The sequence below is a fragment of the Bidens hawaiensis genome, unplaced genomic scaffold, assembly GCF_021521415.1.
Source record: "Bidens hawaiensis isolate Kalapana, Puna unplaced genomic scaffold, B.hawaiensis_p1.1 tig00029788_1, whole genome shotgun sequence".
Lineage (NCBI taxonomy): Eukaryota > Viridiplantae > Streptophyta > Magnoliopsida > Asterales > Asteraceae > Bidens > Bidens hawaiensis.
Genome location: NW_027494944.1, coordinates 21,085 through 43,072, shown reverse-complemented (window position 1 = coordinate 43,072; position 21,988 = coordinate 21,085). Strand labels below are relative to the sequence as shown.

At 33.9% G+C, this 21,988-nt stretch overlaps 3 protein-coding genes across 4 annotated transcripts; 2 read left to right on the top strand and 1 right to left on the bottom strand.

The window, feature by feature from the left end:
• The first annotated feature begins 249 nt into the window (after positions 1 to 249).
• LOC143579449 (cytochrome P450 81Q32-like) lies at positions 250 to 2,291 on the top strand. The gene is made up of 2 exons (XM_077062759.1): positions 250 to 1,197; positions 1,629 to 2,291. The coding sequence occupies exons 1-2, from the start codon at positions 250 to 252 to the stop codon at positions 2,241 to 2,243; spliced, it is 1,563 nt and encodes a 520-aa protein (XP_076918874.1). The 3' UTR covers positions 2,244 to 2,291.
• A 2,470-nt stretch (positions 2,292 to 4,761) lies between these two features.
• LOC143579446 (WD40 repeat-containing protein HOS15-like) lies at positions 4,762 to 12,290 on the top strand. 2 transcript variants are annotated; one of them, XM_077062755.1, is made up of 14 exons: positions 4,762 to 4,822; positions 8,157 to 8,302; positions 8,393 to 8,885; positions 9,375 to 9,469; positions 9,583 to 9,629; positions 9,708 to 9,858; positions 9,949 to 10,012; positions 10,557 to 10,715; positions 10,798 to 10,919; positions 10,989 to 11,063; positions 11,163 to 11,216; positions 11,297 to 11,370; positions 11,445 to 11,519; positions 11,943 to 12,290. In XM_077062755.1, the coding sequence occupies exons 1-14, from the start codon at positions 4,762 to 4,764 to the stop codon at positions 12,160 to 12,162; spliced, it is 1,836 nt and encodes a 611-aa protein (XP_076918870.1). In that variant the 3' UTR covers positions 12,163 to 12,290. The 2 variants fall into 2 exon arrangements, with proteins under 2 accessions (XP_076918870.1, XP_076918869.1); XM_077062754.1 differs by lacking the exon at positions 4,762 to 4,822 and adding an exon at positions 6,536 to 6,719 and having other exon boundaries at positions 11,943 to 12,282.
• A 7,306-nt stretch (positions 12,291 to 19,596) lies between these two features.
• On the bottom strand, positions 19,597 to 21,642 carry LOC143579448 (putative cyclin-A3-1). The gene is made up of 6 exons (XM_077062758.1): positions 21,545 to 21,642; positions 20,568 to 20,800; positions 20,267 to 20,453; positions 20,033 to 20,182; positions 19,815 to 19,949; positions 19,597 to 19,723 (listed from the first exon to the last, which is right to left on the bottom strand). The coding sequence occupies exons 1-6, from the start codon at positions 21,593 to 21,595 to the stop codon at positions 19,658 to 19,660; spliced, it is 822 nt and encodes a 273-aa protein (XP_076918873.1). The 5' UTR covers positions 21,596 to 21,642; the 3' UTR covers positions 19,597 to 19,657.
• Positions 21,643 to 21,988: the final 346 nt, after the last annotated feature.

Here is a 21,988-nt window from a genome sequence, read left to right as displayed (position 1 = left end):
AAAATATTATCTATAGATATATTATAATAAGTAAAGTAAACTTAAAGTAACGTATTGGTGTTGTGGTAGGCTAGGTTGTTATTAAAGTATATAGACTATGAGTTCAAAACTTTTAATAAGCAAAATTTTTTTCTTAACAATTGTCATAAAAAGACCTCTAAATCTTGTTTCGATTTAAGCCTTCACATTCGTTGAGCCGGCCCTGACTAGGAGATAAAGGTGTCCGGTTACATGTTTCTCCTTATATATATGGGACATTATACATTGAGAGAACATGACCACACACACAACATGGATGAAACTCATCTTTTCTTCATTTATGTTTTATCGTTATTCTCTCTCGTTTATCTTTTTAAATTGCTTATACACAAGAAGGGTAGAAATATTCCACCAAGTCCACCATCTCTCCCAATAATCGGTCATCTTCATCTAATCAATGGACCAATTCATAGGGTCTTGCAACACCTAGCGTCTAAGTATGGTCCTTTAATGGCTCTTCGGTTCGGCTCACGCCCGGTCCTAGTCATATCCTCACCATCAGCGGTTGAAGAATGCTTCACCAAAAACGACATCATTTTAGCCAACAGACCAAATCTTTTAAGTGGCAGATATCTTAACTATAACCGCACCGCACTTGGTTCCGCACCCTATGGTCCACTATGGAGAGAGATGCGTCGCATTATGACACTTGAACTTTTTTCAACAGCCCGACTAAAACACTACATGGGTGTCCGACAAGATGAAGTTAGGTTGTTAATCAAAGATCTTTTAATGGGTTTGTTTCAAGATTTTTCAACGGTGGAGATGAGGTCAAGAATCCAAGGGTTGACTTTTAACATAATCATGAATATCATTGCTGACAAACGGATTTATGGGACTGAGGTTGAGGATTTTAAGGAGGCCAAGGTCTTTAAGGACGTAATTAGAGAGATATTTGAAGTCAGTGGGACATCAAACCCTGCTGACTTCATTTCGTGCTTACGATTGATTGACTTTCAGGGTTTTGAGAAGAGGCTTTTGGATTTACATAAGAAATCTGATAACTTTACACGGAACCTGATAGAAAAATGTAAGCGCAAACGTATTGGTGCAGACACAAAAAAAGAAAAGGCGAAGACCTTTATCGATGCAATGCTTTCTTTGCAGGAATCAGAACCGGGATATTACACGAATGATTTAATCAAGGCCAATGTACTGGTAAATGTGTTCTTGCCTAATCAATATTTGTAACTAAACATGAAAAAAAAATTACTTTACTTTGTTATAACATTTTGACAAATATTTTATAAAATAAAATATTGAGAAACAAGAATATATAGAATTTTGCTACAAATTTGTAGCACGTATTGTAAATCTGTTGCTAAAGTGTTCGTCACAAGTTTGTCGAAGTAAAACTTCAACTTAAAAAGTGAAATAATCAAATTTAGATTACCAAATTGACTTTTGTGCATAAATTTGATATTCAAACAATCAAATTTAGATTACCAAACTGAATATTTCATAATCACCCCGAATTTTTTATATCCATTCATTTAACAGTCATAAGTTTATATAGGTGTTGTATAATATCTCTCGTATTACTATTTATGTGATTCTTTATAACACTAGTGCCTAACATTTGTGTATAGACATTGCTACTTGCAGGGACTGACACATCATCGGTGACAATAGAGTGGGCCATGTCGCTACTTCTAAATCATCCCAACGTTTTGGAGAAAGCTAGATCACATATCGATGAATATGTTGGAAATGAACGTTTAGTGCAAGAGACCGATATTCCAAGTCTGCCATACATCCAATGCATTGTCAACGAAACCTTAAGACTATTTCCATCTGTACCATTATTGGTGCCACATGAGCCTTCAGAAGACTGCACCATTGGAGGGTTCGATGTGGCTCGTGGCACCATAGTGTTGGTGAATGCATGGGCCATCCATAGGGACCCAAGTGTTTGGGACGACCCGTTAAGTTTCAAGCCAGAGAGGTTTGAGAAAGTGGCTAATGAGGGGTATCGGTTCGTACCATTTGGAATGGGACGTCGGCAGTGTCCTGGGGCCGGCATGGCAAACCGAGTAATTTGGTTAGCTTTGGCATCATTGATTCAATGCTTTGAATGGGAAAGAGTCGGTGAAGAAATGGTGGGTTTATCGGAAGGGAAAGGTCTTACCATGCCCAAAGACGAGCCATTAAAGGCAATGTGTAGAGCACGTCAAAAAATGAGTCATGTTCTTATGGACCTATGAGAACATGTGCTAAAAATAATAATGTCTTTTACACCATAATTCAACATTTTAGTGGTTCGTGTATTGTTGTACTTTTTATTGTTCCGTAAATTATATATATATATATAATATGATATTAACAATTTTAACGATGTTAACATTTTGAACAAAACTCAAAACAGGTTCATTTGAAATCATGGTTGCAATATTAATTGCAGAAATCACAGACGCACAACCTAGTGGTGGGGCATGAGATGATGTGAAATGCATTGGCGTGATACGTTTGGGTGTAAGTCAAAACATGTTTAATTAAACTAGATTTTGGTCAAACCCAAATCAAAAGTAAGTTTGCATTGAAACATATTGTTATTAAGAAAATATCGCATTGGTTCATAGAGATGTTCAAAACGGTTCCGGACTAGGAACCGGAACCGGTTCCTATATTCAAAACCACATTTTAAACCGGTTCCAGGCTCGAACCGGTTAGGGAACCGAACCGGTTCTCCCACCCTCGGACCCCTAACCTATCTAACCGGTTCTTACCGGTTCCTAACCCGGTTCCTGTACCGTACCCGGTCAAAAAACGGCTATTTTTGACCCCAACGGTCAAAAAACGGCCAAAAAACGGTTAGGAACCGGTTCCGGTTCCAGAACCGGTTCCGGTTCGGTTCCGGTTCCGGTTCCTACCCGCCCCCACTCAGAAATGCAAGAACCGGTCACGGATCATCGGGTTGAATCAGATAGGGTCCGGTTCCTACAAAAAACGGGTAGGAACCGGTTCGAGTCCGGTTCGGGTCCACCGGTTCGGTTCCAGGAACCGGTTTTGTTGATCATCTCTATTGGTTCATGTGAAAACATATTCTTGCAAAAATGAGATTTGCTTGAAATGAGTTATTTTGGAAAGAAAAACATTGAAGCATTTTCACTCACCATCTAATTGTGACTAGTGATAAAAGGTAATAATGGCTGAGAAGTGGTTTTGTTGACAATGAAAGCAGTTGCAATTGAGACAATGGAGTTAACTACGATCATAGTGTAGACGACATCACTGTAGTTGCGATAGTGATGGTTGCATAGACGGTGGCGATAGTGGTGGTGGCGGAGGCATGATGTTGGCGCCAAATAATGGTCACTAGTGTACTTATCCATTTAAATTCATTTAAGTTAGCGCGCAAACGCTATAAGAGTGACACATTTTTGAAACACCCGTCAAAATTTTGTTTCTAAATGCCAGCTTTTAAAAGTTGAAGGGGCGAAGTTTAAATACTCAACAAAGGAAGTTGGTGTAAACCTTCAAGTTCTAACTTGTCTATGTTGTCGTTAAAGTTACAATAACTAATTAGTTGAAATTATAAAAATAAGATGGAGTTTACTTTGTTGTTTTGAAAATGTATTTGCTATAAGGGGGTGTTTGGTAGAGGGATTTGATTGGGGAGAAATGGAATTAGAAATATTTCTTTTATTTGTTTTCCACTTTTCATTTCTATTTCTCTTTCTATTTCTCTAAAACTAGAGAATTCCATTTCTCTTTAAAACAAAGAGAAATCCATTTCTCAGCAGCCTCCTCATAGCATGTCACCACCTCGTCTCCGGCCACCACCCCGTCTCCGGCCACCACCTCGTCTCCAAGTCTGCAACCGCCACCTCGTCTCCAAGTTTGCAACCACCACCCCGTCTCCGCCGTTCGCAGTGGTGAACACAGAGATGATAACCGGTTGTAGGTTGCAGGTGGTACGGGTGAACGGAGATTAGGGTTTCAAGTGGTGGTTCGTGGTAGGTTAGGGTTTTCAGATGGTCGGGTGATTGTGGTCGCAGGTGGGTGACAGTGGTGGTGGAAATCGGCGGTGGTCGCAGGTGGCTTCTGATTATCATCATCATCATCGCCACCACAACCACCACCACAAAATCTCCAAAGAGGCATTTTCTATATCTTATGTTCCAAAAATTTGAATCTTTTTAATTTCTTGTGTACTGTGGTTGAAGAAGGGGATTTGGTGGCGGCAGCCGGTGGTAGTGGGCTGTGGTTGAAGAAAGGGCTGTGGTGGTGGGGCTGGTGGTGGGGCTGCGGTGGTGAGTGGTGTCAGGTTGGGTGGAGGTGGGGTTGGGTATGGTAGAGTTCTCTGTTTATTTTCTCGTGTGCCAAACAAGAGAAATGATTCTCATTCTCCATACCAATTCTCTTTCTCTACAATTCCATTTCCATTTCTATTTTCTCACCTTTTCCATTCTCTGTACCAAACACTCCCTAAATGGTGAGTTATTTGAGAAGGTAGTTAATTCCGGAAAAAAAGTACACAAATGTGATAATTTGTATTCTTAAAACAAAAATAGTTTTTATAACTTATTAAAGAGAGAGGAAAGTATTATTTATTGTTAAATGAACTGAATTGAAGTTTAGCGGATGAATTGAAATAAAAAAAATTCGTTTCCTTGGATTTGGGGAACCCTGTTTTTATAACCCTCTCTCAAACCCTTCATTCAACCAATTCGCTCTGGATAGTATTCATTCAAATACAAATACAAATTAGGGGTTCATGTTATGATTAAGATGAATTCACAGGAGTTGAATTACCTTATCTACCGTTATCTTCACGAATCAGGTCTCTTCTTACCTAACTTCATTATCCTTGCTCAGTTTCACTTTGCTTGATTTTAGTATGTCTAATTTGGTTTCTAGGGCCACGTTCATGAGCTAGCTTGAATTACTTTTCAAATTAATTTTTATATTATATTGACTAATATTTGGCTTCGGTCATCTCACCAATTTTTTCTAGGTTTTGAATTGTTGGCCTATTATATAAACACTATTATTATTATTATTATTATATAGGTTTTAGTATTTTATGTTATATATTTATAATGCATTTGTAGATTCCGCATTATATTAAAATTACCGATATCTCAAATATCGAAAATTGACCGATGTTCGATTTTTGACCACATTAACTGCATAGGATTTAACAAGAAATGCATAATAAGAATGGTCATAAGCATGTGAATTCTGATTAAAACTGGTTTAAACGTCTCAAAATATTAGTTAAAGTTGGATGTTAGTTTGCTAATTAGACAAATTTCCACGTGATTTAGCATTTCCAAATGGAGTTTCTGTTTTAGAAACAAAAAATATTTGTGTTTAACAGAGACTAAATCACATAATTGCTCGACTGCTTATAACTTTATGCATTTTACTTTAAGCTTGAAATGCTAACTATGATATTCATGAACATAGATTACCTTTCTTCTGTACTTTCTTTACAGAGGCTTGAATTGAGAACATTTACTTTAATGACATAAATCACTTTCTTTAAAAAGAATATACATCACGTAATAAGAGATAGTGAACCTTTTTTCAGGTTTCATGCATACTGCATACACGTTAGGATACAGATTTTACAGAGGATTGAAATGAGAACCGTTACTTCAATGTACATATATCAGTTTCCTTAAAATGAACTTAAGTTACTTGTAATAAAGAGATTGTGAACGCTTTGTTTTAATCAGGCTACCATTTTTTGAAATTATTGATGCTAACTTCCTAGGATATTACAGGTTTCACACATACTGCCTTCACATTAGGATATAGATTTTATACAGGCTTGAAATGAGAGCAATTACTTTAATGGCCACATATCAGTTTCCTTAAATTGAATATATGCTACATAATAAGAGATTCTTAACCTTATTTTAATTAGGCTATCAATTTCTGTAACTTTTTATGTTAACATTCTAGGATATCACAGGTTTCACACATACTGCCTTCACATTATAGGTGGATGTGTGGGCACCCAAGGTTAGATGAGATAAGAAATGAGGTTCTTAGGCAAAGGTTATGAGTGACTAGTATTTCGGATAAGATAAAGGAGCGGAGATTGAGATGGTTTGGGCATGTGAAGAGGAGGCAGCGAGCAGCCTATAACGCCAGTTAGAGCAGTGGAACCCTTAAGCGTTGAAGGGAGGAGTAGAGGTAGGCCCAAAATGACTTGGGATGAACGGATTAGGTAGGATTTGCTAGAGTTGCACCTCTCTAAGGACATGATCCAGGATAACTAGAATGAATGAGAGAAGAGATTAGGAATTTAGGAAGAAAATTAAGGCCAGGAATGAATATAGGCTTGACACCTAAGCACCAACATTTTCTTTTATTGTAAGAAGTAGAGGATAGGATTACGTTTAAAACATATTTTAATTTAATGTAATGTTTGTTTTCTAGATGATAATTTAACAAATAAAATTAATTAATTTTCTTTTGCCCCATTTGGATTTTGGGAACCTTCTGCCCCCCTTTTTATAACCCTCTCTCAAAACAATCCGCCCCCCTTTTTATAACCCTCTCTCAAAACCCTCGCCGTACCTCTGGGAATCCGTCTAAATTCATCGTTAATTCAACCAAATCGCTACGGATATTCAAATTAGGGCTTTATGCTCATAATCACCTGATGATTAACATGAATTCACAGGAGTTGAATTACCTTGTCTATCATTATCTTCACGAATCAGGTCTCTTCTTACTTCAATTTCATTTGAGATTATTGTTTTATTTCGATTTTTGTGTTGCAAAGTTGTGAGGATTGTAATCCTTGCTCGATTTCAGTTTGCTTGATTTTGATGTGTATCGAACCAGTATAATTTGATTTTTAGGGCTAGGTCACTCAAATTTATTAATAAACAGTTCTTCTAAAACTGGATTTTATTTAGGTTTTAGCAATTCATGAGCTAGTTAGGTTGAATTACTTATTGATGATAATTATTAACATGAAATTTTATTATTAAGAATGATTTTATGATTAGGGCTTTTTTTGCCCCCTTTTGTTTGATTGTTTTAGGGTTGTTGCATAATTAAGAGAATTTGGTTATTCTTATTTTGTTTCTATATGCTTGTAGTCTGTTAAGTTGCTGATAATTGGATTCTCTGTTTGGGGGCTAATTTGCAGAAAATTAATCAAATTTATGATATTTTGAGGACTTTCTCTGTTTGGGGGCTAATTTGCAGAAAATTAACCGAATTTTATGATATTTTCAGGACTTCTTTTTGGTCTAATGGTTGCTTTAAATTTCTGATTCATCTTGAATTGCATAGTAAGAATGGTCATAACTCAAGCATGTGATTTTCGATTAAAATTGGTCTAAACGTCTCAAAATATTAATTAAAATTGAATGTTAGTTTTCTAATTAGACAAATTTCTAAGTGATGAAATGGAGTTTTTGGTTTAGAAAAAACTGTTGTGTGTTTTTCATAGGCTAAATCACATAATTGCTCAATTGTTCATAAGTTTATGCATTTTACTTTAGACTTGAAATGCAAACTATGATATCATGAACATAAATCAATTTCCTTCTGCACTTTCTTTGCGGAGGCTTGAAATGAGAACAATTACTTTAATGACGTAAATCATAAAAGAATATAAGTAACGTAATAAGAGTTTGTGAGCCTTTGTTAGGATATAGATTTTGCAGAGGCTTGAAATGAGAACAGTTACTTCAATGTACGTATATCAGTTTCCTTAAGTGAACTTAAGTTACTTGTAATAACTAATAAAGAGATTGTGAACCTTTGTTTTAATCAGGCTACAATTTTTTGAAATTATTGATGTTAACTTCTAGGATATTACAGTTTTCACACATACTGCCTTCACATTAGGATATAGATTTTATAACAGTTTCTCAAAGGATATAGATTTTATATCAGTTTCTCAAAATTAGTTTAAGTTATATAATAAGATATTATGAGCCTTTGTTTTAATTTGGCTATCATTTTTCTTTAAATTATTGATGTTAACTTTCTAGTAAATTGCTGGTTTCGCACATATTGCATTAACGGTAGGATATAGAATTTGCAGAGGTTTGAAATGAAAACAGTTATTTTAATGGGCATGTATCAATTTCCTTAAAATGCATTCAAGCTACATAATAACAAATTATGGACCTTTGTTACAGGTTTTACACATACTGCTTTCACATTAGGATATGAAGCTGCATTGAATAAAAGTACGTTAGATGGAAATGTAATTCCACCTGGTGCTCTTGTTACATTTGTGCAAAAGGGAATTCAGTATCTCGAACTAGAAGCAAATCTATCATGTGTAAGCACAGTTACAATCTTTATTACGTTTACTTAATATAATGAATCGATGATTTAGTTTATATGATTATTTGACTTGTTGGGTCTTCAGAATGATTCTGATATCGATGAAGATTTCTCGTTTATACAACCAATTGATCTCATCACAAAAGATGTTTACGAGTTGCAACAAATGATAAAAGAGAAGAAGCAAACTGCTCAAAAAAGTGAAAACCGAGAAAAAAGCAGAGACCATAGGGAGCATGAGCAAGAACATTCTAGAGAGAAGGAAAAAGAACATCCTAGAGAGAAGGATAAAGAACTTTCTAGAGAGAGAGAGAAAGAAGTTGAGCTTGAACATTCTAGAGAGAGAGAAAAGGAAAGGCATCATGTTAGAGAACGAGAAAAGAAAATGGAAATTGAAAATCACCGAGAAAAAGAAGAAAAGGAAAAACAAATGAGGGATAAAGAACGTGAATTGGAGAGAGTGGAGAGGGAGAAAGATAATGCTAAACAAAAAGAAAAGAAAAACGAGGATCTTGCTGATGTTAGACGTGACGAGGATAAGATGCGTGTCCAACATGAAGAAAATGTGACAACCGAAGGTAATGCACTTTATTTTATTTAATAAAAAAGTATTGGTGCGTGGCTCACCGTGCCTGTATAATTTGCTGTTATTTTACAGCATATTACATAAAAACATAACTAACTTTGGTCACGTTTTTGTTTGGAGTAACCATTAGGCATATAAACAAACTGTGCGGGCAGTTAACCGGTCGGTGGAAAGTTAGTTTATGCTCATTTCTTTAATAACGAAAAAACATGAACAAAAATTTAAGTGAACGAGCATGAACACATGTCTCATTTGATCTTCACGTTACTTTTAGCTGGCTTTGGCTCAATTTTGTTTGTTCGTTACCTGCGTGAACTGTTCGTTTGTACTGTTAGCGAATGAACATAAATCGATCTGTACAATCTAAGTTAAAGCAGGTAGAAAACGTTTGTTATCTCCAGTAACAGGCTGGTAAATCAATCTGTAATTAGTTTAATTTTTTATATTATTACTCATCAATGCATTTCTGATTGTATAATAGGACCGGATCCAATGGAAATCGACAACAATTTGGCATCTATGTCTACAACTATTCCCAACTCTGACGTGACCGTTTTAAAAGGTCATACTTCCGAGGTATGTAATCCCCAATCTCTGAATCTTAGTTTAACGTTTTCGTATCCGTTTAATTATAATAACGATAATGGAAAAAAAAATTACCGAGTGATTAACCGACAACGAACCTGCAGGTTTTTGTATGTGCTTGGAGTCCAGCTGGATCTCTTTTGGCATCCGGGTATGTATATATTCAGTTTAAATCAACTGCTAGATTCTCATTTAAGTTTTATTTAGTTTTTAATTTACAAATTTTTAGATCTGGAGATTCGACTGCTAGAATCTGGACGGTTCGTGATGGACCGTGTAGATCTAATTCACAATACGGGCCATCAAATGTTGCGGTTTTAAAGCACTACAGAGGCAGAACAAATGATAAGAGTAAAGATGTGACCACACTCGATTGGAATGTGAGTGTTTATATCAAGATTGGATTTGTAACTCGCGTTCCAGAACGTTCTACTTAAGTTTGGGTTTTTGTGGTGCGGTGTTTTGTGTAGGGTGAGGGTACACTACTTGCAACGGGCTCTTACGATGGTCAGGCCAGAATATGGAATCAAGATGGTGAGTATATGTTTTCATTTTGGTCAACTCAAATTAGACAATCGGTCAATTTGGGACAACTCAAGTTGGACAACAGGTCAATTTGGGTAACTGGTCAATTTGGTTTGTCTCAAATTAGACCACAGGTCAATTTGGTTAGACTCAGAATCTCAGATTAGACAATGGGTTATTTTGGTCAACTCAAACCAGACAACGGGCCAAATGCGGGTAACGGCACAATTTGGGTCAACTCAAGTTAGAAAATGTCAATTTGGGTCAACTCAATTTAGACAACGGGTCAATTTGTGTGACGAGTCAATTTTGTGTACGGGTCGATTTTGGTAATAGATCAACTTTGGCCAACTCAAATTGGACAACTACTCGATTTTGGTCAACTCAAGTTAGAAAACGGGTCATTTTTCAACTCAAATTAGACAACAGGTCAATTTTGGTCAACTCAAGTTAGACAATGGGTCAATTTCAGTCAACTCAAATTAGACATCTATATTTTTTTATAGAATTTCTTTTACAAACTGTATATTTATTTATTTATGTATTTATATAGGAGATCTGGTAAATACATTAGCAAAACATAAAGGGCCAATATTCTCTTTAAAATGGAACAAAAAAGGAGATTATCTTCTAAGTGGCAGTGTGGACAAAACCGCAATCGTTTGGGACATTAAAACTGGAGAATGGAAACAACAGTTTGAGTTTCACGCTGGTAATATATGATTTTTAATAATATTATAACATTTTTTCTAATTATTATATTACATGTGATTCTAATAGTTTAGTCATTGCAGCACCGACTCTCGATGTTGATTGGCGCAATAATGTCTCGTTTGCAACGTGCTCAACCGACAACATGATTTATGTTTGTAAAGTTGGAGATAACAGACCTGTAAAAACCTTTGCGGGCCATCGGGTATGTTTATTATATTTTTATACAAAAAAAATGAATAGGTATGTAAAAGGTTTTTGAATGTTGATTTAGGGTGAAGTTAATGCTATCAAATGGGATCCTACTGGTTCATTTCTGGCTTCATGTTCAGATGATTCTACTGCTAAGGTGATTGTCTTAGGGGCATAATAGTCTTTACAATTTACTTGAATTGCATGTTTTTTATGTTTTGTTTGTTGGTTAATTAGTTAATTAATGATGGTGTAGATATGGAGCTTGAAGCAGGATACCTGCTTGCATGATTTGAAGGAGCACACAAAGGTACAAACTAATGACATATTAAATAATATTATAAGTGGGATTATTGGTAACATTGCTATTGTTATTATATTAATTGGCAGGAAATATATACCATCAGATGGAGCCCTACAGGTCCTGGAACTAATAACCCTAACCAGCAATTAGTGTTGGCAAGGTAAATAAACACCATTTTTAGCTTTATCTATTTTTTTAATTATTAGTTTATTTACATTTTTGAATATTTAACAGTGCATCATTTGACTCTACTATAAAGCTATGGGACGTTGAAACTGGGAGCCTTCTTCACAGTTTAGTTGCTCATGGGTACGATACTTATATTATTTACATTTTTGCTTTTTAATTAATTCCCAGTATATTAATTGTGCTTGTAGCCACTTATATAACTTGAAAGAATAATTTATCCACTGTTAAGTGCGAAGTCTGTAAAGTTGTTTAAAAGTTAGTTAATCACCTTAAATATTTTGGGACTTGATCTAAAAAGTTCAGTTAAAGTTGGTATTAACAAACTAATTTTCAATATTTTAGCGGTTTCGTCCCTTATGTTTTTAAATAGTTATATCCCTGAACTTTTTCAAAATACCATTTTAACCGGTTGAACAGCTTTTGATGCAGGTTAGTAAAAGTAAAACTAACCAACTTTCAACATTTTAACTGTTTTATCTCTTAACCTTTTGTTTCTGGATACTTGATATGCACACGTTAACCGCTTTTTGTTATTGAATGAAGGGATCCTGTATATTCTGTCGCATTTAGCCCGAACGGTGAATACTTAGCAAGCGGATCATTGGACAAATGTATGCATATTTGGTCTGTTAAAGAAGCTAGAGTAGTTAAAACATATGAGGGAAGTGGCGGGATCTTTGAAGTTTGTTGGAATAAAGAAGGCGATAAGATTGGGGCCTGTTTCTCAAACAATGTGGTTTGTGTCTTGGATTTCCGTATGTAAACTGTTTTTTTGTTTTTTTTTTTTTAAGTTTTCAGTGAGATTGGATTTTATAGGGAATTTGGTATGGTGATTTAGTAGCCTGAACTTGTAGTTTGGCCTGGTATAACATTACATGCCTGATATTTAGAGTTAACAAGAGGTAGCTTTTATCTCTGGGTGTTATTGGCCCTATAGATTAAAAAATTTCTTTCTTTTTATTTATTTATTTTTTTTGTTATTGGCCCAATAGTTTTAATAATTTCTTTCTTTTTATTCTTTTTATTTTTTGAAATTTATCTGTAATTTGATAGAATCTTTAAATCTGTAAGGTGTTTTATAAATTGATTAATCAATCTTCTTTTTACATATAAATTATTATAAATTACTTAAAAAAACAAAATAAAAAATGATAATCTGTAAGCTTGGTTCTGTTCGGTTTTTAAATGACATGTAAAACCGAAACCAAACCGCGGTTAATTTCATATATTTTGAGCCAATATTTCGTTTAAACCAAAGTCCAAGGACCTATTGTGCAAAATCTAAATTCTGAATATCCGATCTCGTCGTGTAGCGCCACGGACGTAAGCTAAGTTTGTCTCATAGAGCGACGGAGTCAGAAAAATCTGCGAGTTCTTAATCTGGCTGCCGCGATACGCGATCAGGGCATCTGTTACGAGTTTTTGGTTCAACACTTAATTTTAATGTCTTTTAACACCAATCAAGCACATTCAAACGATTTTTAACTCATATTACTGTTGTAAAACATGTTTCAACTCAAAATGCTCTGTTTCAACTCAATTGATTGAGTCTAATGGTCAATTCGAAGGTTTTATGAACTCTTTTAACTATTTTGACTAATTCAAATTATGTTTGCAACCTCCTTGACCTTGTTCAACTATAAATGGACCCTCATATCCCTGCATTAAACTTTTCCACATCTCAATCCATGAAAATTATTGTGTTCTTCAAGCTAATTTTTCATTATTATCAAGTTTGACTTACAAAAGTCAAACCGTGAAGTTTAAGACTTTTTCTCTTTTCTTCTTGTTCTTCCTCCAGATATGTTATACATTGTTTTTCAATGTGTTTGGTTTCCAAATATGTTATACTTTGTTGACCTCAACTTGTCATAAGTGGTTATTCATCAATGCACTTATTCGTTTCCAGTTTAGTTATTTTTATTACTTAAACATCTAAAACAAATTCTTTTCTTCACAACTTCTGAAAATAATATTTTTATCAGGTCAGAAACGAGCCCAGCATAAAAATTTGTGTTCGGGTCTGACCAAAAACGAACTACTCGCTTAAACTCGTTTTGGGCCCGTTTAGGATTCTTTTTGAAATAAGCCCAGCTTAATAAAGTGACTAACCATTTTTATAACCCAAATTTTTATAAATAATTTAAACTAAACTCACTTATATATTTTATGACAAAAAGTCTAAAAATGGGTAATTATAAAGAAAATGCATATTCTTCTTTCAAAGGCATAAACACTAAACCGACAACTGAATTTATCTAAGTCTTATGTTCCATTTCATTTTCTTGAATCTTATTTGAGATAATTTCTAGGGGCAATCATTGAACCGAACTCGTCCGGTTCAGCTCGCTTAAACGTATGGTTCGCTTTTACTTGCTTAATTAACAAGTGAGTTCTTCATAACCCCTTTTTAACACTTTTAATATTTTTTTGCTGTAGCACATAACCAATTTTTATCTCGTTAGTTATGCACTTGTTTGCAAACCGATTCGCATTATATCATTCATGTTGAATACTATTCTTACATCTTATTTATGATTTATACGTGAATTATGTACGACGTGTTTACTGTTTTTATAGTGGAAGATACACAAACGTAAATGCATATACATAGTGGGAGGGTCCAACAGGACGTACCCGCGCCTCTTAACACTCCAACTTCGATTGTTATGCTTAGTGGTTCTCATTTCCCTATTACTATGGCTTCGGCTAAAGGAACGGGAGGACGACGCTATTTGTTTTTATTTACTTTATGTCAGAATATATTGCATGATGATTGTCGAATCGCACGTTATACACACACACACACACACACACACAAAAGTTTTATGAAAAATGTTAGTTATTAACAGTTCATTCAAGTTCTTAAATAATTTAGGAGTTCTGTAATTATACTCATCCTATACACACACAACTCGCGCGCGCAAAACTTATGATAGCTCACCAACATATTTTGTTGACAAATGTTATTATTTTAAACGTGCTACAAGTTAATACGATGAAGTGCAAGGAGAAGAAAACTAGTTCAACCTTAGGGTTATTTAAATGAATAATATTTGTTTCATTTCGATAAAATGTTATTTGTCTTATTACAAAACTATTTGTGTACTTTATTGAATAAAATAATTATATTGTCACTATTAATAGTGTTACAAACTTACGAGTTGATCTGTGCGTTGCATCCGGGCGTATTCCGGTTTATAGTTGAAAAAATTGGTTATTTATAGTTGAAAAAATTTATAACCGTTTTATAGCGGCTATATATATATTATGTATAGATATAAAAATAATTTTGTAAGTAATAGAATAAATGAGATATAAATGACAGGTTATTAAATAAGATGTAAAATTAGTGTGTATAATAATAATAATAATAATAATAATAATAAATCCATAAATAAGTGTTAGTACATTAATGAGAGTTAGCGTGCATAAACAAATGTTAGTTTGCATAAATAAAATTTAGTTGACATAAAATAAAATTTAGATGCATAATTAAAAGTTAGGTGCATAATTAAATGTTAGATGCATAAATAAAAATTAGAGACATAAATAAATATTAGATACATAAATAAAAGTTAAAGAGTTAGTAGTCCCATAATTAGTAAAATTCCATAATGAGATATCTTTTAAATTTGTTTTGTTTATCATAATAATTATCTTTTCAATATATATTGTTAATCCTTATTAATAATGTGTTTACCTTGTTTACTATTGATGTCTTCTTACTTGGTTGGTCTTCTTGATTAAAACATAAGTGAGTCAATCACGTGTTATAATTTTACCACAATTATAACAAGATTAAATGTGTGATAAAAGAAAATTGTAGATAGTTGAAAAAGATAGTAATAAACCTTCATAAAAGCACACTTTATGGGGGTGAAAGTGGATTGGAATTTGGTTCAATCAATGGCTGTAGTTTTATTACAAATCTGGCAAATTAATTTTTTTTCATTTCGGTTTAACGGTTGGAGAAAGCATGGGCTTAACAAGAAATTGGCAACCTATCCTAGATAAGTTTGATACAAAACTATCAAAATGGAAGGCAAAAATGATATCTTTTAGAGGCCGACTAACATTACTCAAATCAGTCCTTGACAGTTTTGGGGTTTATTATTTTCCAATCTTTCGTGCCCCGGTTAAAGTGCTAAAACAATTGGAGTCCAGCCGCCGAAAGTTCTTATGGGGTACAGATGATGGAAAGGATAAAATCAGTTGGGTCACATGGTAAAAAAAATAATACGATATAAAACTACAGCCATTGATTGAACCAAATTCCAATCCACTTTCACCCCCATTAAGTGTGCTTTTATGAAGGTTTATTACTATCTTTTTCAACTATCTACAATTTTCTTTTATCACACATTTAATCTTGTTATAATTGTGGTAAAATTATAACACGTGATCAGCACGACTCACTTATGTTTTAATCAAGAAGACCAACCAAGTAAGAAGACATCAATCATAAACAAGGTAAACACATTATTAATAAGGATTAACAATATATATTGAAAAGATAATTATTATGATAAACTAAACAAATTTAAAAGATATCTCATTATGGAATTTTACTAATTATGGGACTACTAACTCTTTGACTTTTATTTATGTATCTAATATTTATTTATGTCTCTAATTTTTATTTATGCATCTAACTTTTTTGAATGCAACCAACTTTGCTCTACTTGCTAAATGGTGGGCTCGATATAAAAACCGTCAGCCCTCTGTGTGGGTTAAAATTATATCTGTTGTTCATACGAATGTTTAGTCTTGGGGATCAATTCCGGTTAAAATATCTCTTGAGGGAACCCGGAAAGCTATGCATAAATTGGATCAGGATGAACTGATGAGTAAGCAAAATATGTTGGAAAGGATACAATAAAAAACGGGTATGGGAGATAAATTCTTGTTTTGGCTTGCCAATTGGATAAGTGGCAGGTCGTTAAAAATCATCTTCCCCTCGTTATTTGCCTTGGAGAAACAGAAAAATATTTTTGTTAGAGATTGTTATGTGCAGTCTAATAATAATGTTAGCTGGGTATGGAGATGGTCCAGGATACTGAAATAACATTTAATATACATAATTCCCGTGTATTTTTTATTTAATATTTTATTAGTTTATCTTTGGTTTTTATTAGGAATTGTATACTACTAACTTATTTGAATAAATGTAGGTCCCGAAACTTGTTCGTGGTTAAAGAGGGCGAAAAACGATCAAAAACAAGCCAAACCGGAGAACCGAACCATCAGGAAATGAACCGGACCAGACCAGGAAGAGAACCGGACCGGCTATCCCCCCCCCCCCCTTCAGATGCCGAAGCGTCGCGCGATCAGGGAGGCCAAGCCCGCCGCGCGGCGCTATGGACCCGTCTCCAGAAGATTCCAACCGACTTTGTTATTTTAAGCCACATGTTTCCTATATAAAGACCCCTAAACTCACCCTTAAGCATACCTGAAAGTTCCAGCCAATTTTGGGGAGTTCCGGGGCTTACGAGATCAGCTTTTGCCAGCTTTGGAGTAGAAGAATCATCCGGTGGTGCGTGTATTAGTTGAAGACGAAGAACACGGGTTTTATCTTTTGTTTCTTTCGTTTTCGTTTATTTACTGCCATGAATTCTTCTTTGTTTGTTTTATTTAAACCTAAGATGTTAGGCTAAATTGCATGAACTACTTAGGCTTATGATGAACCTACTTTGATGTTTTGTTTTGACTTGGGATTGTTTATCGTTATGGTTTTTATGGTTTAGTAAAAGATTTACTTATAATTAATTGATGCATATGGATACTTAGGATTGTTTGATGAGTTTTATTTCATAGCTTTTCTTGATTATTGTTTATCATATGATAGGGTGCTATTAGATCAATTACTTTGTGTTCTTGATTATTTTATGGTTGATTTCATGATAAGATCATAGGAATAATATTGTCAAATAAACCTAAGTGTACTACTAACCTAAAAACTGTAAAGTGCTAGGTTATTGATAAGTCTTTACTATTTAATCTTGCTAGATTTAGTTCTTCGTAAGGAGTCCGTCTAGGATTCATTATTTATTATTGTTTATCAAATCAATTAAATATAGTAAATTGCTTTTGATTTCCACGCTGTAAGGTAGGATTTCGTATAAAGGAACTAAATCATAAATAATTAGGTGACCGTAAGGGAACTTGATTTTCAATACTGGTGTGCGTTAAAACTTGTTAGAAATCTATAGATGTCTCTTGAGAAGGGTCAGGGGTCCCGTTAGGGTTTTCTTTTAAGTATCTATTTTACGATCCCAGTCCATAATTAAATACTTTCCCGGGTTAATTCATTACTGAAATTTAGGGGATTCTAGCCTAGGTAGTTTTCTCATCATCATCTTATTTTAATTAACAAACTTTTGCTTTCGTTTAAATTACTTATTCTCTTAATTAGTTTTTAATTATAGTATTAAATTAGTATTTTAAATAAAAACCCCCCAAACAAATATAAATTAATAAGTCGTGTTTGTAGTCAAGTCTAATTAACTAATAAACGTAATTTAGAGAGTATCGTGGGTTCGATATCTGGACTTACTTAGCTTTACTAAAGTCGATCGGTTCACTTGCCGGTTAGTAGTTTAGTCGAGTTTTAGAGAGTCTAGAGTATTACTTAGTGTTTATTTTTAGTTCATTTAGTTAATAATTATTAAACTACTTTTAGCACATCAGATACCTAGATCGGCCCAATTTCATGTTGAATTTCAAAATTGTTTGGACTTGATATCGTCAGCAGTAGTGACTATGGATCGCGATAAGTGGATGTGGGAAGGTTTGGATGGTTCGATTGACGAGTTCCTGGTCAAGAACTTAAAGTGGGAACCAGATAACAAGGTGCATCAGGTCATGGTAGTTCCTTTTGGCTGAAATGCATTCCCATTAACGTAAATTGTTTCCTTTGGAGGTTACTTTTAGATCATATTTCTACGAAATTAGCACTCTTAACGAGAGGTGTTGATGTTGGAAACGATACGTGTGTTTTGTGCAATATGAATCAGGAGTCGTCGGTACATCTTAGGATTCATTGTCGGGTGGCTAAATGGGTTTGGCCGATTATCCATGATTAGGTAAAGTTACCAAAGTCCACTGTTTTGATACCATAAGGGATCTTTGAAGTATCCTAATAAGCATAAAAATAATGTGGTAGAACAGGAAGCGACCCAAGCAATTTTATTAGTCACATATTGGATGATTTGAAAGGGTTGAAATGATAACAATTCTCAGTAAACAATTTGGTGTATGGCATTAAGACAACTTTGGTGCATGCTTAGTTGCGTTATTTAAATGGATGTAAAAGGTTTTTTGTTGGTGTTTTTATTATTTTCATTTCTTATATGTTTTAGGCCTCTTGTCACTTTTAAATGTTTCTCTTTTCTTATAATTTCTTTTTGTAATGGTGAGCCTTTTAAAAAAAATTAATAAACACATGTGAGTGTAAATTATTTGGATGGATTTTACTCTTACATTTACGTAAACTTTAGAGCATTCTCATCCCATCTTCTATCTTCAAACCAAAAATTCTACTAAAACTCACTTTATTTTCTCTTTCCATTTTAATTAAATAATACTTTTTATACCTTTTATCATTATCTTTTCTCTTTCCTTCACTCACAACCACTTTCAAAATATATTAAAAAATTATAGGAGATAAACAGTAACTTTTTAAATATATAAAAAAATCACTACTTTTTCTAAAATGTAAAAACCCTTCACTCACAACACCCTAAATCACTCTCTAAATTATAAAATCACCTCTCACATAATATGAGAGGTTGGATGAGAATGCTCTTATACTACAACATGACAACTGTTCAGCAAACATTTTTTTTGAAAAATGTATCCATCCATTATTGGTGCTTTCACTCTATTATTACAACAAATTTCAATTTTTTTTTAACTCCAACATAATTATAAACCAAATCTATGAAATCTTTATATTGTATTTTATGATAAAAACCAAGTTTTTTCAATATCACCACTCTAACACAAACTTATCACAAAAGGAATATGAAAAATAAATGCAGTTTGTTCAAAATATATTTTAAGAAAAACTACAGGTATGTATAAAATGCACTTCTTTGCTCAATCTATAAGCTTGTTTTATTACATGTTGCTAACTGTCTAACAACATAATTATAATGTATTCTTTTATCTAAACAACTAATCAACCTCTATGTTTTAATCCTAAATTTTCACCAATTTGGTGTATACAGTCAACAGATTCCACCCAACTACGCTGTCTAGACGTCTTCGAAAAAGGTAGCAGGAATCACCGAAGGAGAAGATAACCCAGACACACATTTGAACTGCAATAAAATCACAAATTCTAGTCAGATTTTATTACAATAACAAGAACACAAAAATCATGCACACTTATTATAATAATGTAACACAAACCTTATGTTGATTGTACTTTTCTCTAATTGCCACCAAATTCCCACATCTTCGACTTGATTGCAAATCATGTAAAATCTCAACACATTCTTTTAAATCAGATGCCTTGTATCCAGAGAGTTGTTCAAGAGGCAAATTCTGCAGAACAGTTATTAAACACAGTTAAGAATTGATCTTTTGCGTATAAAAATCAAATCTTTTACAATTCGTTAGCTTCTTACCCAAGGATGTGACTCGGGTTTAATCATAAATCTTGAAAGAAATGTAACCGATGCAGCCACCAAAGAAGGCAAAAACTTGACGCAGCTGTATTCCAACAAACTCAATTCCGCTAAATAATAACTCAAAAACTCCAACTGCAAATTGGGTGTCTGTCAAATACAAAAAAGAACACATGAGCGAACAATTACTTGATAAATAACCAAGATTAGACCTAAGGGTGCAGCAGTGCTTACTTTATAATCTTCTTGAGCTAATCTAGCGAATCTTCTAACAAATGTTTTGACTGTGGGACTTCCCATTTCAAATTTAAGTGTTTTAAGCACGTCAGCTTCCATCTTTACAACGTCTTGCTTTGTGTATGTGTTATCAGTTATGTAACAGAAATCTTCCGTATGTGGAGGGCTAATTTCTTCATATTTTCTGTTAATCACCAAATCCAAATTAGATTTAAAAAAAAAAAAGACAAAAGCACTAAGAATAATAATAATAATAATAATAATAATAATAATAATAATAACATAAAGTGATACTTACGATGCAATGAGCATTGAAGAAACACCAAGAAGTTGAAGTCGTTGTCGACTAATAACATTTAGTGACAAATATCTATCAATGTACGAAACGGTGAGATATAAAGCGTCTGGGAGAAGCTTATATTCTTCTGCAACTTCAACCAACCAATCAACCAATACACTCCTCATATTCACACTCACATCTCTTTGCACCTTCTCAATGTAATCTGCTAATGGCCTCCTCTTTACCTCCATCTGAATTTAAAAAAAAAAATAATCAAAACTTCATATTCCAATAAAAACCCATTAATTAAACACTACAGATAGATTAAAAATACAAATTAGACTCAAAACCGTAATCCAAATAAGATCAATTTATTAAACTCAAATGAAGAAAAATATTAATATTGAATGTTTCAAAATAGAATCTGTTTTATTAGGTGGGAAACATGTTATGAAATTTCATCAAAATAGAAGACAAGCATGCAACAAGTTGCGCCGCTACCCCTTTTTGAATTGCAAAACCTAATTTTTTAAAGACTATGTTTGCAGACCTTGAAGTCATAACATTACTATGCATGACCCGTTGAACACGGATAAGTAGCTCCGCAACTTCAAGCACGAGAAAACCAAAAGTAACTCAAATGAACCCTAAATTGAAAACTAACTACAATTTCCAAATAAACCCATCAATTAAACACTACAAATTAATCAAAACCCTAATTTAAATAAGATCAATTTATTAAACTCAATTTCCTAAACCGAAATTTCAAAACTTCAATTCCCAAACAAACCCATCAATTAAACACTTCAAATCAATTAAACCCCAAATTAGATTCAAAACCCTAATTGAGATCCCTAAATTCAAAAATAAAAAATAAAATTTCAATCCCCAAATAATCCCATCAATTAAACACTACAAATTGATCAAAACCCAATTTACCAAACTGAACCTTAATTCAAATGAAAAACCAAAAGTGGGTTATTTTATTTACAAACCTCCATCTGACGAAGATACTCAAGAATATCATCCGCATACTCTTGACACATTTGGGGATCATTTCCCGTATTATCAAACCCATCAATCCCACGTTCTTTAGCCACCGGTTTCACATATTTCTTCGCCTTCTTCGACTTACCCACCTTCTGATTATTCGAAATCTCACCCAGCACGACCCGTTTCTTGTTTGCGGGTAGGAGTTGAGACCCGATTGCTTCGATGGCTCTCTTCTTCGCTAATCGGGTGGTGGTGTTGTCAGCCATTGAAGAGTGGGTAAATCGTTAGAAGCAACGAAACCCAGGTGAGAGATTGGTGGTGTGGAAATGGTGGAGAGTGTGAGTGATTTAAGAGATGAAGATGCCGCCATTTTTAAAATAATTTGAGGGTTTGAGGATGAAATGTTTTGGATGGCGGGTTTTCGAAGTTAAAACTGAAACTTGGTT

Bases quoted from the DNA above. Each gene is read 5' to 3' on its own strand.
- LOC143579446 (XM_077062755.1), top strand. From the start codon at position 4,762: ATGATTAAGATGAATTCACAGGAGTTGAATTACCTTATCTACCGTTAT. The intron at 4,823-8,156 runs GTCTCTTCTTAC...CCTTTGTTACAG, and splicing joins CCGTTATCTTCACGAATCAG to GTTTTACACATACTGCTTTC. The intron at 11,371-11,444 runs GTAAATAAACAC...AATATTTAACAG, and splicing joins CAGCAATTAGTGTTGGCAAG to TGCATCATTTGACTCTACTA.
- LOC143579448 (XM_077062758.1), bottom strand. From the start codon at position 21,595: ATGTGTCAAGAGTATGCGGATGATATTCTTGAGTATCTTCGTCAGATG. The intron at 20,801-21,544 runs GTTTGTAAATAA...TTTTAAATTCAG, and splicing joins AGTATCTTCGTCAGATGGAG to ATGGAGGTAAAGAGGAGGCC. The intron at 20,454-20,567 runs GTAAGTATCACT...GGTGATTAACAG, and splicing joins TCTTCAATGCTCATTGCATC to AAAATATGAAGAAATTAGCC.
- LOC143579449 (XM_077062759.1), top strand. From the start codon at position 250: ATGGGACATTATACATTGAGAGAACATGACCACACACACAACATGGAT. The intron at 1,198-1,628 runs GTAAATGTGTTC...ATTTGTGTATAG, and splicing joins TAATCAAGGCCAATGTACTG to ACATTGCTACTTGCAGGGAC.